We start from the raw sequence: 18,304 nt of genomic DNA, 5'->3' as shown, positions 1-18,304 counted from the left end.
CTTTTTCTCTTCTCTGTCTCTCTTTCTCTCATACACACACACACAAAACCATTTAATCAAATGGCATGGCAAAAACTGATTACCAAGCAAATCCCCCATTATCAAAGGGGGCCCTCTCCCCCGAATATACACAGTCCGTGGGTAGAAGAGTAGGCACCAAGTTACAGCACATTGGTTCTGAGGGAGCATGCGTGGCATCATGGCTAACATTTAGATAGCGCTTGCTATGTGCTAGGGCGCTGTGTAGGGCTGTAGGCACTAGGCACTTTATCATTATGATCTCATTTGATCCTCACGACAATCCTGGGAGCGAGTTGCTATTGTGCCCATTTCACAGAGGAGGAAGCTGAGGCAAACAGAGGTTACGTGATTTGTTCAGGATCACGCAGCCAGTAAGGGTCTGAGATTGGATTTGAACTCAAGTCTTCCTGACTCTAGGCTCACTGCTGTAGCCCAGGTTGCAGGAGGGGTCAAGGAGATGGATAGAAAATCTGATCCTCGTATGACACAAGGTTTCCAGCAGAGAAGAAGCTGGACCGGCCCCCGCCCCCCAGGACATTTCTGGGACATTTCTATGTTGCTGAAAGAGAAAGAAGTACTTCTTACCACTGATGCCCCTGGGGTAGGGAAAAGAAGGAGTAAGGGGAGCTGAGCAGCCAAGGGAGAAGGGTACTGTTGCTGCACTCTAAATTTCTCACCCTCGGGCAAAGCTCCATGACCCCACCCTAGTGACATATCGCTCCATCTCCTTGTGGGACACTGACTTCAGAATTCAGTCATTACTTCCCACTTCTCGATACTAGTGAACACCAAGACATCCAAGAGCAAGGGCACATTTATGAGCTGTTAGGTCCTTGTAGACCATGTCCCTCTTTTCCTTGGCCTTTATTACTCTTGAAAATCATTATCTCAGCCCAACCAGGAAGTCCTACGGCTGTGGTCACCAAAGGAGCCAGGGATCCTGAGCTGTGACTAACTGTAGGGACTGCATTGATTCCTTTTTTTAGGGAAATACGTCCACAAGCATCTATTAGGCTCTTACTGGGTACCAAGCTGCTACACGCTAGGGATACAAGAAAGGACAGAAACAGTCCCTGCTCTCAGAGAGCTCACGCTTTAATGGGGGAGATCACATGTAAAGAACTGGATACATACGAGACGTGTAGCATGTAAGTGGAAGGAGCTAGCATCCAGGGGCGCACGATCGGACCTCCTGCAGAAGGTGGAATTGGAGCTGGGTTTTGGAGGCAGCCAGGAGATGGAGGTGTGGAGGGAGAGCATTCCAGGCATGGGGTCCAGCCACTGCAAAAGCACAGAGAGAGGAAATGGGACAAGTAGCCTAGTGTTGCTGGATTGTCTCCAGATGAAGGCTGAAAACAGAGGAACAAGAGAGATGGGGAGATGGGCAAAGTGCTTGTAAATTGTCTTATCTCATTTGGGGATCATAATAGCGCCTACCTCCCAGAATCGTTGTGAGGATCAAATGACCTAATATTTGTAAAGCACTTAGCAAGTGGCTGGCCCTTAGTAGGTACTAAGCAAATGCTGAAGTTGCATAGACTAAGCTACATGATTGCAGATTCTTGCAGACACTGCCCTGATTCTCATTGCTGGCAAAGTTTGAGAGCTTTTTAGGAGCCCAATATGGCCTTAGCACTTCTCCCTTCTTCCTTCTAATCAGAGGCTGATGCAGAGAATCCAGTCCAATCCAACGAGGATTTAAGATGATAGGGGCCAACAACTGGAAGGGACTTTAGAGGTCCTTACATTACAGAGGGATAAACTGAGGCTCATAGAGGTCATAAGATCATAGCTTTAAAGCCAGAAGGGACCTTAGATTCAAATGAAGTCAACAAGCATTTATGGGACATTTAATGTGCTCCAGTCACCATGCTGTGCATTGGGGATAGAAAGAAAGGCAAACAGCCCCTGCCCTAAGGGAGCTTGCATTCTAGCATGAGAGAGAACAAATAAAAGGGAGTGGAAAAGCTGGGGCACATTAGAGAAGTCTGGAGAGGCAGGAGTGAAGCCCAGAGAGGAGTGAAAGAGTGAGCGTGGCTGGCTTGGGCACTCCCGCAAAAACGGAGGTTCCAGCAGGAACTGACAAAGCAGAGGAAGGGGCTGCAGCCGTCTAGTCTGAGGCCCTTGTTTTATAGATGGAAATAGAGTTCAGAAAAGTTATTGGATTATACTTCCCTAAAGGAACCTCAGAAGAGCATAGGGTCAAAGAGTTAGAGCTAGAAGGGAACCTAGAAGTCATTGAGTCTACCCCTCCTCCCAATTTACAGAAGAGGGAAACTGAGGTACAAAGATGTTAAGTGACTTGCCCAAGAGTCTCCCGGGTAGTAAGTGTCTGAGGCCAGATTTGAACTCATGTCAGTACAATGGGGACACACTGGAGAAGACAATGGCAAACTACTCCAGTATTTTTGACAAGAAAACACCATGGACAGTATCTGTGGGCTCATGTAGAGTCAGACATGACTGAAAAAGTGATTGAACCACAAAACAACTTCCTCACTTCAAGCCATCACTTCTCCGCCGTAATGTCTGGCTGGGCAGGTCAGTTCAACTCTCTGTGCTTCCTCTGCCACCCCTCTTCAGTGTGAGGCGAGGTAACCATCAGAACTCCTTTCCAGCTCTTGGCTGATAATCCTGTTGCTTCTCAGTTTGCTCACCTGGGAAAGTGGGGTTGACAGCGGTCATTGCAGTTCCTGCCTCCCAGAGTGCTGTGAGCTCATGCACCCGAGGTGTTTTGAAAGCCTTCAAGGGCTATCAATAGAAAAACCACTAGCTGTCATGGGAGGTTTCTTCTGGTCAGAGGAGAAGATACAGAGCCGAGGATCAGTCACATACAGTGGAGGAGAGACCTAGGCTAATGGAGGCTGCACAAGCAGGGCTCGCTCACTCCAAGGGATCCGATAGGCTCCCGCAGTCCTCGGCTGCTCGATAACTGAAAGCTAACCAGTATTCGCTGGGCCATTTATGGATCCAAAGTCTCAAGGTCTCCTGGAGTCAGCATATTGTCCCTACTTGTCTGCCCTATACATGGGAAGGATGATCTGGTGATTATCAAAAGCCTAGTCAAGAATACAGAGCTCCTCCCCTCCATACACAGACAGAACCCCTCCATACTACCTTTAGCTGTACCCCAAGACCCTGGTTCCCCAGGAGACTCTGTCTCAGCAGCTGTCTCTGCCGATTGACTCTGGAAGTTGACAGCAGAGTTCAGTGCTATGGCCCCACAGGGTCACAGGATTAAGAGCGGACGAGGCTCTAAGATCAGCTAATAACCCTCATTTTGTCATTCAGCCCAGCAAAGCATTTGTTAAGAACCTGCTATGTGTACCGTGTCCTTAATCCTTTCATTCAAATCTCTCAAGGTCAGTCAGTGAGCATTAATTTTTTTATTGTTCAGTTGTTTCAGTCATATCCAATCCTTCGTGACCCCATTCAGGGTTTTCTTGACAAAGATACTGGAGTGGTTTGCCGTTTCCTCCTCCAACTCATTTTATAGATGAGGAACTGAGACAAACAGGGTGAATTGACTTGCTCAGGGATCACACAGCTAGTAAGGTCTGAGGCCAGATTTGAACTCATGAAGATGAGGAAGACCTGAGTTCAAGTGTAGCCTCAGACCCTTACTAGTTGTGTGACTCTGAGCAAGTCACTTAATCCTATTTGCCTCAGTTTCCTCACCTGTAAAATGAGGTGAAGGAAATGGCAAACCATTCCAGTATCTTTGTCAAGAAAACCCTGAATGGGGTCACGAAGAGCTGGTCGTGACTGAAAAGTGGCTGAGCAGCAACAACCCAGAACTGTCCTGAGGATCAAATGAGACGTTTTTGAAGTGCCTGGCCCATAGTAGGCACTGTTTACATGCTTATTCACTTCCCTTCCCTATTACACATTAGGGTGTTAGATTTGAAGCCAGGTAGACCCCACGTTTAAATCTTGACTCCAGCAATCACTAGATGTGGCAATTACTACGATTACGAACCTAGATGGGCAGGGGCAAGTCGCGTAACCTCCCCGAGCCTCAGCTTACCCATCTGTAACATGGGTATAATAATATATGTAGTACCTATTTTATAGAGTGGTTATAAGGCTCAAACAAGATAAGGTATATAGGATGCTTTGTAAACTTCAAAATACTCTACAAATAATAGTTCTTATGATGATAACAAAGATTATTTTATGACTATGTAACTCTCTCCATTCTGTCTCCAAATTTCATCTCTTTAGCCACAAAGGGAACATTTTAATTAGGGATTTTACTATTAATTGTGCTATTAATAGTCACTTGAACATAAAATGTTATCTATAAAAATAAGGTGAGGGTTTTTTTGGGTGGTGGCAAAAGCATTTTTTTCTAATTGACCAGTCTGTCAATACATATCAAATATATTCTGAAGCCCCATCTTCATATACAGCCTATAAGAGAGAAAAAAAGTAAGGAAAAGTCCCTGCCCTATAGGGGTTTTCACTCAGATTGCTAGGGATAGGACTTCCAAGTGAAATGACTTGAGAACCAGCACAGAGCCTTCTCCAGAGTCTCCCTCTCCCCCTATTCTTCTAGGTCCAGAATTCCTCAAGTCCAGATAGGGTCACTCTGTTGCTTCATGACATCCTGTTGTGAAGACATTTGGGCAGAGCCCTGCAATGGCCCCAGGATTTCAGGACCTTGCTGTTTAACCTCTGTCACCACGGGCTTCATTCCCTGCAGGAAAATGCAGACAAGATTGTTCAGAAGCTGGAAGATGTGCAAGAAATGTTCGAGAGGAGACAAGTGAGCCTGAAGAAGTTGGCAGCCAAACAGACCCGGCCGGTGCAGCCTGTGGCCCCTCACCCAGAGTCTTCTCCGAAGCGGGCCTCGCCCAAAACCAACCGGCCCACCACCCTCGGTAAGGGCATACAGGAGGCTCCGGTGGCCTCAGAATGCCATCTGACGGTCAGTTGTTGTTCGTACTAAGAATGACCCAGTGACACGTGCTCCAGGTTCCCTTAGGTTTGGCTGAGGCCCGGGGGAGATGACAGTGCTGTAGGGTGCCCTGTGGCCCAGCTGCTGACTGATGGTACAAGGGTCTTTCCAAGAGCCCTATTTGTGAAAGCGCCCCATGCTCAGCCTTTGCTGTATACGCTTTCCAAGTAAGATCTTTCATTTTTGTGGTGAAAATTTGGCAAATTCACTGAACTTCTGGTCCTCTCCTCCTCCTCGAGGGAAAGCCTTGAATTTCAACAGATTACCCAGTCCCTGGGAGCATAGGGCTTATTGATAAATGAATGTAAGGGAAAGCACATCACCTGGGCCTGGAAGAGGTTCAGTAAACATTAAGTATGCATTGATTAAATGACTACTGTGTACAAAACACTATGCTGGGGGTACAGAGACAAAAATGGAACAGCTGCTGTACACAGATAAGCATGAGATGATTTGAGGAGGGAGAGGACCTTAGTACCTAAAGGGGAATAGGAAAGGCATCCCTTGGGAGGGGAAAGCTGAGCTGTGCTTTGAAGTAAGCTGAATATTCTAAGAAATGGTGGTAAGGATGTCATTTGGATGACCTAAGTTCAAATCCAGCCCTAGACACTCACTAGCTGTGTGACCCGGGGCACGTCAACCTCTGCCTTAGTTCCCTCAATTATAAAAAGGGGATAGTAACGGCCCCTTCCCGCAGGGGTTATTGTGAGGATTAAATGAGAAAATATTTGTAAAGTACTTAGCACAGTGCCTGGCACATAGTAGGTGCTTAATAAATGCTCATTCCCTCTCTCCTTCTCCCTTCCCTTTCTAGGCATGGTGTAATGACCAGTGCAAAGAAATAGGTGGGAATGGCTCATAGGGCAGGAATGTCTGGTGCTTGAGGGGGGCCAATGGGAAATACATCTTGGCCAGTTGATGGATATCAGAATGTAGAGAGCCAAGCAGGGAGCTAGTATTTTATCCTAGAGGTGACAGGTGCCTCTGGAGGTTTTTTCAGCTGGGGAAGGGCATGGTCAGACCTTAGACTAAGATAGTCTAAGCAAGCGGTTCTGAGGGCCCATGCGAGTGTTGGGAAATATTGGGAAGGCAATAGGTGTGAGGAATGGTGAGTTGACAAGAGCTGGTAACTGATGAGATATGGAAGATGAGGGAGGGGGAGAGGGAAGAGCTAAGGAGAACTCTGAGATTGTAAACCTGGGTTATGGGGAAGAAATAAAAATGTTTGAAGGGGAGTGGGTTTAGGTGGGAAGATGCTGAGCTGTATTTTGGATATGTTGACTTTAAATGACAATGGTGGAGACATCCCAGTAGTGGCTGGTTTGGGAGGATTAGAAATAATGGAAGACATTAAGGCGGAACGTGTTAATTTTGGAGTTGTATAAAAAGGTGTTGATTTAACTGATAGGGGCTAACAAGGTTAACAAGAAAGAGAGCAAGAAGGGACAGGATGGAGCCCTGGGGGACACTAAGGGGCAGAAAATGAATGATGGGCCAATGATGGAAACATTAGGGATGGAACAGTGAGACTTCAGACACACTTATCTCTATTGCCCTTTTCAATTCAAACATCCAATAATGCTGTGAAAATATTCACATCAGCTGCTGTTAGGCACAAACTGTCAAGAACCAGGCTAGTTATGGGGGAAAGGGACAGAACCTAGCAGCAATGACTTCTTTGCCATGTTCAACTCAGGAAGCCTTCTTTCGAACCCTGACCATTCTGCCAGGATCCTGGACTTCTTATATAAATAGAGGTAGTAAAAGACAATGATACTTCCTATGGTCCCACAGAAACACGGGACTTTGTTCCCAAAAAGTATTTATTGTGTGATTTAGTTGTGCACAGCTGCTGTATCTCTCCAGTGGACAAGGGGAGATTTCATGGACAGAATTCTTTCCCTCTAGCAATGGGCACCTAAGACAGCCCGCCAGTACATCACTGTGTGTAAGATATATAGAGAAAAGAACAGCCATAGGCCAATACCTGAATGGAAGTTGTTAGGGCACAGGTCCAAGGTAAATACATTTTAGAGGTGACTAGAAGAGTACAGACTGAAGATAAGGAGAGCAACTCTGGGAGATCTGTGTTTAGACTGGACAGGGAAAGGAAATTCTAATAATGGTTGACATTTGTATATCCCTTCATGGTTAGGAAGCCCTTTCTCTATAATCTCATTCAATTATTTAAAGCTCTAAGAAATGGTGGATGTGAAGAATTCAGAGCAACATGGGAAGACTTGTATGAACTGATGCAAAGTGAAATTAAGCAGGATGAGAAGACTGGTATATCCAGCGATTAAAATGTGGAACATTCAAGCAACCACTGAGTAGTTATTAAGCTGGCATAGGGAACTCCCAGGGGAAGAAGGTTTCTTTACCAGTGCAGGTTGGTGGCCCCTTCTCTGCATCTCCTAGTTGCCCTGTCTGCTAAGTATTAGGGATACAAAGAAAGGCAGAAAGACAGTCCTTGTGCCCAGGGAACTTACTTTCTAATGAGGGAGACCATGAGCTATGTCCAGGGTAAATTGGCCATGATTTCCAAGGGGATGTGGCACTGTGAGGGAGGAGAGGGCAGGAGGCAGGGAAAGACCTCCTGCAGAAGGGGTTGGACTAAGATGATTTCTAAGGTCCCTTCCATCCCTACATCTCTGATCCCATGTTTGGAGTGATTGGAAACAGAGAGAACAATTAGAAGGCTATTATATATTAATAATAGTCATAGTGAAAAAAAAAACCACCTGGCATTTATGTAGTGTTCTAAAGTTTACAAAGCACTTTACATTGTTAACTCATCTGACCTCACAATAATTGTGGGCAGTAGGTACCATTATTATCCCTATTTTATGGATGGGGAAACTGAGGCAGACAGTTTTTTTTTAAGTGACTTGACCAAAATCACACAGCTGATAAGCACCTGCGGCTGGATTTGAATTCCTGTCTTCCTAAATCTGAGTTCAATGCTCTTACCCACAGCACCGCTGGTCAAGAGGTGATGAGGGATAGATAATGACTTGCAGGGAGAATTTACAATATATGGCAACCAACTGGTTATGAAGGGTGATGGAGAGGGGAGAGTCAAGGCTGACCCAAAGGTTACAGGTCTGGGTGACTGGAAGGTGACTTGAAGGATTCAACAGAAATACGGACATTAGGAAGAGGAGTGGTTTTAGTGTGGCTGATGGGAGGAGAGGAGTTCTATTTTAGAGCACTGGGTTTGAAGTATGTGCCAAGCACTGTACTAAGAGCTGTTAGATCTTCACAACTCTGTGAGGTAGGTGCCATTATTTCCTCCATTTTACAATTGAGGAAACTGAGTTAAACAGAGGTGAAGTGGCTTGTTTACATAACATAGGGTTACATAGCCAGCGTTGGAGGCCAAATTTGAACTCAGGATTTCCCGACTCCAGCACCCTATCCACTACATCACTGGCTGCCTCTTAATGCAGGCATTAAAGGCAGGTCACTGGAAATACAAGATTAAGGTTCAAGAGAAAGATTAGGCTACCTGGCTAGACTTGGGAGTTATCTGCGTAGAGACGAGCATTGAAATCATGGGATCAGATTAAATCATTGGAGTGATAGAATTTAAAGAAAGAAGAGGAGAGCCCAGGTTCCCTGGGGAACCATCCATATAAAAATGACAAGAAGTTGGTTGTGGGACAGCTGGGAGACTGGGAAGGAGTGGTCCGGCAGATAGCAGGAGAATCAGGAGAGGACCCAGGAGGAATAGCTAATCCACTAGATGACAGAATCAAAGCTGAAAACTATCCCAGCAGGCTGGAACTGTGGGCCCAAACTAACAAGATGAAATGGAGTGAAATATAAATAAATGTCCTTCCTACATGAGGCCTAGCCTGACAGCCCCTCCCCGACACTCCCTCCCATAGTGGCTGGTGTCCTTCCAGACCTCCCTCTGTATTTCTTTTGTACATGGAGCGATTGTGTGAAGTGGGACAGAGGAATCTGGGCTCAAGTCCAGCCTCTCACACGTACTGGCTTGACCCTCTCAGGCAGTGCCCTAGGAAATTTTCTAAGCCTATAAGTTCCAGAGAAGGTGCCAGCCTGCATTGGTAGAGAGCGTTTCCTCACCTGGGAGTTCCCTATACCAATGAAATCAAAGGCCCCACCCCTACCCCTTACTCTGTACATATTTCATATTTCCTCATATTTTTATTCATGTTGCCTCTTCTCCAAGAGGTGACAAACTCCTTCAGAGTAAAGGGTTTTTTCTAGTCTTTGTAGCCTGACTCCCTGGCACAAAGCCTGGCATACAGCGAGTGCTTAGCAAATGCTTATTGACTATTGAGTGAATCTGGCTTTTGCTTGGAGACCTTCAATGGGGCAGGGAACAGGGGGGGAGTGGGGAGTGGGGATCCATTGCCCCCAGGGGCAGCTTTGTGAGGATACTGATCGTCATCTTCATCCTTGTTTACGTTCTCCTGCTTCTCCTCCTTTTTCTTCTCTTCACCCTTCTCTTCCTCTTCCTTCTCCTCATCTTCATCCTTCTTTCCCTTCTCCTGTTTCTCCTCCTTTTTCTTCTCTTCATCTGCTTCCATTTCTTTCTCCTCAACTTCATCCTTCTTTCCCTTCTCCTGTTTCTCCTCCCTTTTCTTCTCTTCATCTGTTTCCTGTTCTTTCTCCTCATCTTCAGCCTTCTTTCCCTTCTCCTGTTTTTCCTCCTTTTTATTCTCTTCATCCACTTCCTCTTCCTCATCTTCATCCTTCTTTCCCTTCTCCTGTTTCTCCTCCTTTTTCTTCTCTTCATCTGCTTCCTTTTCTTTCTCCTCATCTTCATCCTTCTTTCCCTTCTCCTGCTTCTCCTCCTTTTTCTTCTCTTCACCCTTCTCTTCCTCTTCCTTCTCCTCATCATCCTTCTTTCCCTTCTCCTGTTTCTCCTCCTCCTTTTTCTTCTCTTCATCCTCTTCCTTTTCCTTCTCCTCATCTTCATCATTCTTCTCTTTAGTTCCTCTTTCTTCTCCTCATCTTTGTACTTCTCTTCCTCTTCCTCCTTCCCTTCTTGCCTCAGGCAGTTACTAGCTACAAAACCCTGGGTAAATCTCTTTCGTCTTTACCTCTAGAGACTCAATCTTCCCTCACTTGTAAAATGGAAATAATAACAGCAGGCTTGATTTGAGGATCCAGTGAGATAATGTTTATAAAGTGTTTTGCAACTTATCTAAATGGTGGCTATTTTTATTATCCCTCCTTGATTTTTTGTCTTCTCCCCTTCCTGCTCCTCCTCCTCTTTCAGTATGTTTTAAAGGCGTTATTCAGACATTCAGACTGGCTTGGGAGGTTTCTGGCTCTTGTTTCCTTTTCTCAAAGCTCTCAGAAGGGATGGAAAAATTCAGCCCTCTATTGTAATATTAGTTATTTATCCATGTCAGCCACATTGCCCCCAAGAGAGGTACAGCAGTTAGATTTCCATAACCTTGAAAATTTAAATAGGCATTTCCCTGAATGGGAAGCGGCAACCAGGAAGAAGCTATGAGAAAATAAAATCCCTCTCCCTAAATGCTGTTGTTTTGTATAGAAACCTAGCACCTAAAGAAAGGTCAACATGCCATTCAGCCTAAAAATAATTTTGTAAGAGAAATATGTAAACTTAGGAAACAAAATCACCACCAATGAATAACTTTGAGAGAGGTAAAAGATACTGTTTTGGTCTCTGACTTGAATGAGAAAAGTAAAATTGAATGAGAAAACTTGTTCAACTAGAATTTCATAATAATAGCAAACATTTCTATAGCATTTTAAGGTTTCCAAACACTTTCCTTATGTTCTCTCAAATAGAACCATAGCAACTATTTTAGATGATTGATAAATGGGAGGGGGGGAATAAGAAAAAAAGATGGGGAGAAGAGATAGAGGGGAGAAAGAAGAGGAGGAATAGAAGCAAAAATACAGTCAGTCTCTGACCTCAAGGAACTTACATTCTAATAGGGGAAGTCCACACATACAAAGGATTCATGGGCTGAAAAAGCTTTGTGGGTATTTCTACAAATGGAGGTTTTGGGCATAGACTTGTCAATCAGAGGAAACCATAGAGGTGGAGGTGTTGCCAGTTTGAGAAGACTGATGGGGCAGAGGTAGGGAAGTAGGTAAGGGAGTCCTGAGTGAGGTAGATTTGGAGTAAGGATGGCTGCAGTGAGGACTTCCTCAAGTGGAAGTTCCAGGAATGAATTCACTAATCAGATCATTGTTTTCCACCTTTCCCTACTTTCTTCCCCTTCTTTGCCTCAGTTTTTTGTTTTGTTTTGGTGAAGGCAGTCTGGGTTAAGTGACTTGCCCAGAGTCACACAGGTAGTAAGGATCTGAAGTCGGATTTGAACTCAGGTTCTCCTGACTCTAGGGCTGGTACTTTATCCACTGCACCACCTAGCTGCTCCTCCATTTGTCTTTTAATGCAACTTTTATTTTTTCAATTAATGAACATTTTATTTTTTCTCTTTCTTATGTTACTCCTAATTGAAAAACAAAGAAGGGACAGCTGGGTCATGCAGTGGATAGAGCGCCGGCCCAGTCAGGAGGACCTGAGTTCAAATTTGACCTCAGACACGTGGCACTTACTAGCTGTGTAACCCTGGGCAAGTCACTTAGCTCTGATTGCCTGACTGAAAAAAAAAAGAAAGAAAGAAAGAAAGAAAGAAAGAAAGAAAGAAAGAAAGAAAGAAAGAAAGAAAGAAAGGAAGGAAGGAAGGAAGGAAGGAAGGAAGGAAGGAAGGAAGGAAGGAAGGAAGGAAGGAAGAAAGAAAGAAAGAAAGAAAGAAAGAAAGAAAGAAAGAAAGAAAGAAAGAAAGAAAGAGAAAGAAAGAAAAGAAAAACAAAGGAAAACAAAACCCTTGTGACAAATATAGACAGTCAAACAAACAAATTCTTGAATTGTCCATTTCTAGAAATGGACATTTCCTTCTGTATCTTTTGTCCATCACCTTTCTCTTTCAGGAGGTAGGTACATGGTTCATCACTGGTCCTCTGGAACTATATATAGTTGGTCATCGAATTGATCTTAAGTCTTTCGGAACTATTTATCTTTACAATGTTGTTTGTTATTCCTCTCGCTTTCTCTGTGTGTGTGTGTGTGTGTATACACACACACACACACACACACATACATGCACGCACATTTTTTTTCCTGAAACCATCCCCGTCATCATTTCTTATGAGATCATTACATTTGTATCCTATAAGTCATTCCGCCATTCCCCAGTTGATGAGTCAGTGAGTACCCACTTAGTTTCCAGTTGTTTTTCATCATCTACCTCAATTTGAATCCATTCCTTAGGAATGAAGTGAGACCAAAGTGATTAGCCTTCTCCTTCTCACTGCCCCGTGCCTGACACAGTACATCTATTACCTCCAGGCCTGCCTTCTCCAGCGAGCTTTCTCTGATGGCATACAGGACTCCATGAGAACAAACGGCCTGTGCGTCAGCACTGAGGTATTCAGGCAGGTCCCTCTGATTGCTGTTTTGTGACCGTGGTGATGTAGGAGACGTGTCAGCTGCTGGCACAGGCATGCACTGGGCCGGTTACTCCACAGGCTGGGCTCTCCCTTCAAATTCCTTCAGTAATCTCACTGACTTTCCTGTCCAATTCTCTGTTGTGACGGTTTTCATCTCACCATGTCATTGGTTCCTGCTCGTCTCATACGAAATGATCTGAAATATCTTGAGGCCTATGAGACCTCAGAACCAGCTAGGTCACTTGGGACTCCCTTGAATTTGTAGAAAGTAGATGGATAGGCTTAAGGAAAACAATTGGTACAGCAGCAATGAGCTTCAGAGGCTCCTAAGCCCACCCTCCTCCTGGACCCACAGGGCAGAGGCAGCCCTGAGGCTTTCAGGGCCAGCTGGGACTCAGAAAGTACTAACTGGGGCCTCTCTTGCCCCCAGCATTGCTAGCCAGTATACTCAGGTCAGTCCGCATCTCTCTGGCCTTCTGCTTTTCTGGTGACAGGGGTGTAAGAGCCGTAAAATCCTTTGATGACTTTGGTGGATCTGTAACTGATGTCTGTGCCTGTGAGCATTTTCCGTGTTTTGTTTTTCAGTCATTTTTCAGTCATGTTTGCCTTTTCATGACCCTTTTGGGATTTTCTTGGCAAAGATACTAGAGTGGTTTGCCATTTTCTTCTCCAGCTCATTTTACAGATGAGGAAACTGAGGCAAATGGGGTTAAGTGACTTGCTCAGGGTCACACAGCTAGGAAGTGTCTGAGGCCCGATTTGTACTCAGGAAGATGGAGTCTTTCTGACTCCAGGTTTGGAGCTCTATCCACTGTGCCACCTAGCTGCCCTTTTCCCATGTATATCAATTATTCAAGCATGGAGTCAACCACTCTCAGCTCAATACTTGATTTTTAATTAAATTAAATTAAATTTTAATTGAATTAACTTAATAATGTCCCAAACTCTAGGTTAACCTGGGGGCATGCTTATATATATTTCCTGATTAACACAACGTGAACATATCTCTCAATCAGCTCATCTTAGTGCTTCTGCCCCCGGCATTATATATTGCTTATTTAATAAACTGGAGAAACATCCTTTCAATAATTACTCCTATCTATCTCTCTGTTAAATCCTTTGCTCTCCTAGGGCTAAATAAATAATGCAGTTATTAAATATATGGTTTATTAATATTGAAGTCACTAAAAAGGATGTAGATAAGATGCAAAAAAAAAATCTGGTCATAGAGCAAGGGGTAGGAATTGGAGCTATGATGTTATCGACAAAGGGAACTCCTAGGTGAGGAAATTCTCTAGCCACTGTAGATAAGCACCTGCTTTACAGCTTAGTGTTAGTTGCCTAGAGCAGAGGTGTCAAACTCAAATAAAAATGAGGGCCACTAAATCTCCTGTAAGGATCCCTGCAGGCTGCATGTGGGCAGGGTTAAAATTTAATATTATCTATATTTTGTTGTATTTCCATTTGTTTTGTTAAACATTTGCCAATTACATTTTAAGCTCGTTCAGGTCTCCCCCGGGAGGGTTGTGGGCCACGTATAATTAAGGAACATCAGGATAACAATATGACAGCTGGCATTTATGTGGTGCCTCCTATGTGCCAGGCACTGTTCTAAATACCTGACAAATATGATCTCATTTGATCCTCACAACAACCCTGGGAGATAGGTGCTGTTATTATCCCCATTTTACAGATGTGGGCACTGAGGCAAACAGAAGTTTAATTGACTTAACCAAGGTCACACACCTAGTGTCCCGGGTTACCTTTGAACTCAAGTCTTCCTGACTCCACTCTATCCATTGCACTAGCTAGCTGCTATGGATGGTAATTGGAGTTGAATTTCAACAGGTACATTTGAATTGATAGCTGGGAACCCTAGGTCTGTAGTTACAAACTTCTTTTTCAGTTCCAAAAGCTGTTATTGGAAGGACCCTAAGGTGGTAACTGACAGTCTTATGCCCATAAAGTATAAACCACGATTGGTTTGGAGTCACATGTTTTCTGGCTTCTAGAGCTGGGCCCAGATGACGAGGTGGCTCTGCTTTCCTGTGGCTATAGTATCATTATTTATTGTTTTTAGGGCCTTTGCATTTAGGATGGGTATGATGACAAGAGTAGTGGGCTGTTTACTCATTCTGGCAAGACAGCAAGGTGTGATGCCTAAACCAACCGGCAGGACTCTGGAGAGGCCATGCCCGGAAAGTCTAGTTGGACTGTCTTTGGTGACCTACCGCCATGTTGTCTCCTCCCTTCGCCTGTGAGCACCTGCCTTTCTTGAGAGCAGAGACTGTCTTTAAATTTCTTTGCATTCCCAGGGCTTAGCACAGTGTTTGTCACACAGATGGCGATTAATAAATGATTATTGACTGTTTAGTTAATGTAAAGGGAGCACCGAGTCGTTAGGTTGTGGAGAGACGTAAGCTCACAAGTAAGACACTCTGGACTGAATACTGCATTGTGGAAGCAGCATGCTGAGGGGACCTTGGACAGCGTCCATCTGGTCCTCCATATTTTATAGGTGAGGAGATGGAGGCCCGGAGAGGTTAACTTGACCAAATGTAGCTGATCGCAGAGACCGGCCTAGAACCTAGTCATTCTGATTGCTAGTCCTGGGTGGGTTGGTTTGATGAAAGCTGGATCACGCTAGTGCTCAGTCTCTGTTTTAAGTCCTGTTTGCTTATTGCTCAAGAGTAGGCAGGAGGGAATTGTCTTCACACTTCTTAAAACACCTGATTTCAGGTTATATAAGTTAAACAGAATGTGAATAGGTCTCAGTTGTATTTCTAAGAGGGGTGTGTGAAAGCTGGTCCCAATGAGCTCCTCCTTTAGTGGTTCCCAGCACTTCCACTTTGGGAGAATGGCCACCAAATAGAACTTAGACAAATCACCAGCTGATTCTAATCAATTCAGGCTCTTGGTCAAAAACGAGATCGTAGGGTAACAGCTGACTAAGTGCTGGTGTCATGTTTATGTTGGTGCTGTTGTGATCAGAGGGACTCATTCTAGCACCCCACACAGTGAAGTCTCTCTTAAAATTCAACATCAACTCATCCCACCCAGGTGGAATCCTACTGGATTCCAGGTTTGGCATCCATTGTCATGGGCCTCATACTTATGTGGTCTCAGGCTGCTTTGAGCTAGAGAGAGCTTCCAGGAACCCAGATATGACTTGGGCCTCTGCCCAGATGAGACCACACTTGGAGTCATATGTTCAGTCCTGGACACCACATTTTAGGAAGGACCTTGATAAGCAAGAAGGTGTCCAGAGGGGGTAACTAGGATGGTGAAGGACCTTGGTGTTTATGAGGATCCATTGAAGAAATTGGGGGGTGTTTAGCCTGAAGAGAAAAGGGCTGGGGGAGACATGATAAGCTGTCTTTGAGTGTTTGAGGGACTGTTATGTGGAAGAAGGATTAGGCTTCTTCTGTTTGGTTGCAGAGGGAAGAACTAAGTTCATGATAGGGGAAGATGCAAAGTGGAGAATTCAGGCTTGGTATAATGACAAATTAAACAATCAGAGCTATCCCAAAATGTTATGAGCTGCCTCCAAGGTCATAGTGGGTTCCTCCTCATTGGAAATCTTCAAATCAAGTCAACAGTCACTTATTAAGCACCTTCTGTGTACATAGGCATTGAATTAGGTGCTGAGGATACAGAGACAAAAATGAAAGCATCCCACCCCTCATTGAGCTTCTGTCCTAGGGGGGATGATATACACAGGCAGATGAGTGAATGCGAGTTAATGCAAAGTTATTTCAAGAAAGGGAATACTAAGGCCTGGAGGGAGCAGTGGAGGAGTAGAGGGAGAGCTTTCCCAGGCTGCACCTGGGTGCAAAGGCATGGAGGCAGGACTTGGGACATCTGGTATGAGGGCACAGGGCTATGTTAATAGAGTTTCTTCTTCATGGATGCGTTTGACTAGATGGCCACTATAGTCCCTTTCATCTGAGAGCATAAACCTTAATGTCCTAGGCATCTAGTCAGGGCCGTGGATAGGGTGCCAACCCTGGAGTCAAGAAGACCTGTGTTTAAATCTGGGCTCAGAAACTTCCTAGCTGAGTGACCCTGGACAAGTCACTTAACTTTTTAAAAATATAATTAATTAATTTTTGGTTTTAAACATTCACTTCCATAAGATTTTTAAAAATTTTTTATTAATTTATTTTGATTTATCAACAATCTTCCATAAGCTTTTGAGTTTAAAATTTTTCTCCCGCTTCCTCTCCTTCCCTCCCACCCCGGCATGCAATAATCTGATATAGGCTCTATTTATACATTCATATTAAGCATATTTTCCCATTAGTCATGATGTAAAGAGCAATTAGAACTAATGGGAGGAACCATGAGAATGAAGCAATAACACAAAACAACAAAGGAAAAGGAGAACAAATAATATGCTTCAATCTGCATTCAGGCTTCATAGTTCTGTCTCTGGATGTGGATAGCATTTTCCATCATGAGACTTTTGGAGATGTCTTAGATTCTTGCATTGCTGAGAAGGGCTAAGTCTATCAAAGTCAGTCATCACACAGTGTGGCTGTTACTGTGTAGAATGTTCTCCTAGTTCTGCTTATTTCACTCAGCATCAGTTTCATATAAGTCTGTTCAGGTTTTTCTGAAGTCCGCCGGCTCATCATTTCTTTTAGCACTATAATATTCCGTTACATTCATATACCACAACTAGTTCAGCCATTCCCCAATTGATGGGTATCTCCTCAATTTCCAGTTCTTTGTCACCACAATAAGAGCTGCTAGAAATATTTTTGAACATGTGGGTCCTTTTTCCATTTTTGTGATCTCTTTATGATACAGATCTAGAAGTGGTATCGCTAGGTCAAAGGCTATGCATAATTTTATAGCCCTTGGGGCATTAGTTCCAAACTGATCTCCAGAATGGTGGGATCAATTCACAACTCCACTAACAATGCATTAGGGTTCCAGGTTTCCCACATCTTTTCCAACATTTATCATTGTCCTGTTTTGTCATGTTGGCCAATCTGATAGGTGTGATGTGGTACCTCAGAGTCATTTTGATTTGCATTTCTCTAATCTATCAAGTCACTTAACTTGTCTCAGTTTCTTCAACTGTAAAAATGGGGATATAATAGCACTGATCTCCCAGGGTTATTATGAGGTTCAAATGAGATAACGTTTATAAAGTTCTTAACACATTGCCTGGCACATAGTAGGTACTTAATAAATTATTATTTTTCCTTCCTTCTAAGTAACTGCCAGTTATTGTTAATAATAAACAAGATTAATTAAATACTTCAAAACTATTTAAAAACTGAGAGAAAAAGGAAAGCTATATTTGTCTCAACAGTGGGAAGGTTCAAATTGAAGAAACTGTTGAATACAAATCCAGTGGGTTTGATTATGTCCAACGTAAAAGTAATTTGCTCAACAAAAACAATTATCTCTGAGACAAAAAGAAACAATAGGGGGAAATCTTTGTAGCACTTGCCCTTAGATGGAAGGTGAGATTTGATGTCAGGAAATTTACTTAACAATTGGGCATAGGCTAAGTGGAATGGGCTGCCTTGGGAAGCAGTGGAATCTGACATCGGACTTTATTCCAAAAGTAGAAATAGGGACTTCATCTGTGACTTCATTGATATAAGGAAGTTCCAGATGAAGAAACTTCCTCTACCAGTGCAGATTGTCAACTTTTCTCAACCTAGACCTTCCCAGAGCACTGAGAGGGTAAGTCATTTGCCCAAGGTCACCCAACCAGTATGTGGCAGAAGTAAGACTCAACCCTAAGTCCACCTGACTCTGAAGTCAGCTCTCTCCCAGCCGATGTCCCATTGCCTTTCTATTCTAAAGAGAACATTAAAAAAGGGACTTATCTGTCAA

The 18,304-nt window shown here is 43.9% G+C and overlaps 1 protein-coding gene across 11 annotated transcripts in view; it reads left to right on the top strand.

Annotated features, from left to right (window-relative positions):
• Window positions 1-18,304, top strand: part of MCF2L2 (MCF.2 cell line derived transforming sequence-like 2) — a 362,380-nt gene that overhangs the window by 152,375 nt on the left and 191,701 nt on the right. For all 11 annotated transcript variants that reach the window (XM_020980835.2, XM_078147605.1, XM_078147604.1 and 8 more), the window contains one exon: window positions 4,727-4,904. In XM_020980835.2, the coding sequence (XP_020836494.1) occupies window positions 4,727-4,904 (178 nt within the window). The remainder of the gene's footprint in view (window positions 1-4,726; window positions 4,905-18,304) is intronic.

Source organism: Phascolarctos cinereus, unplaced genomic scaffold (genome assembly GCF_003287225.1).
Source record: "Phascolarctos cinereus isolate Bilbo 61053 unplaced genomic scaffold, phaCin_HiC Scaffold_7;HRSCAF=346, whole genome shotgun sequence".
NCBI lineage: Eukaryota > Metazoa > Chordata > Mammalia > Diprotodontia > Phascolarctidae > Phascolarctos > Phascolarctos cinereus.
The sequence above is the reverse complement of the archived record's forward strand: the minus strand, read 5'-3'. Positions and strand labels throughout refer to the sequence as shown.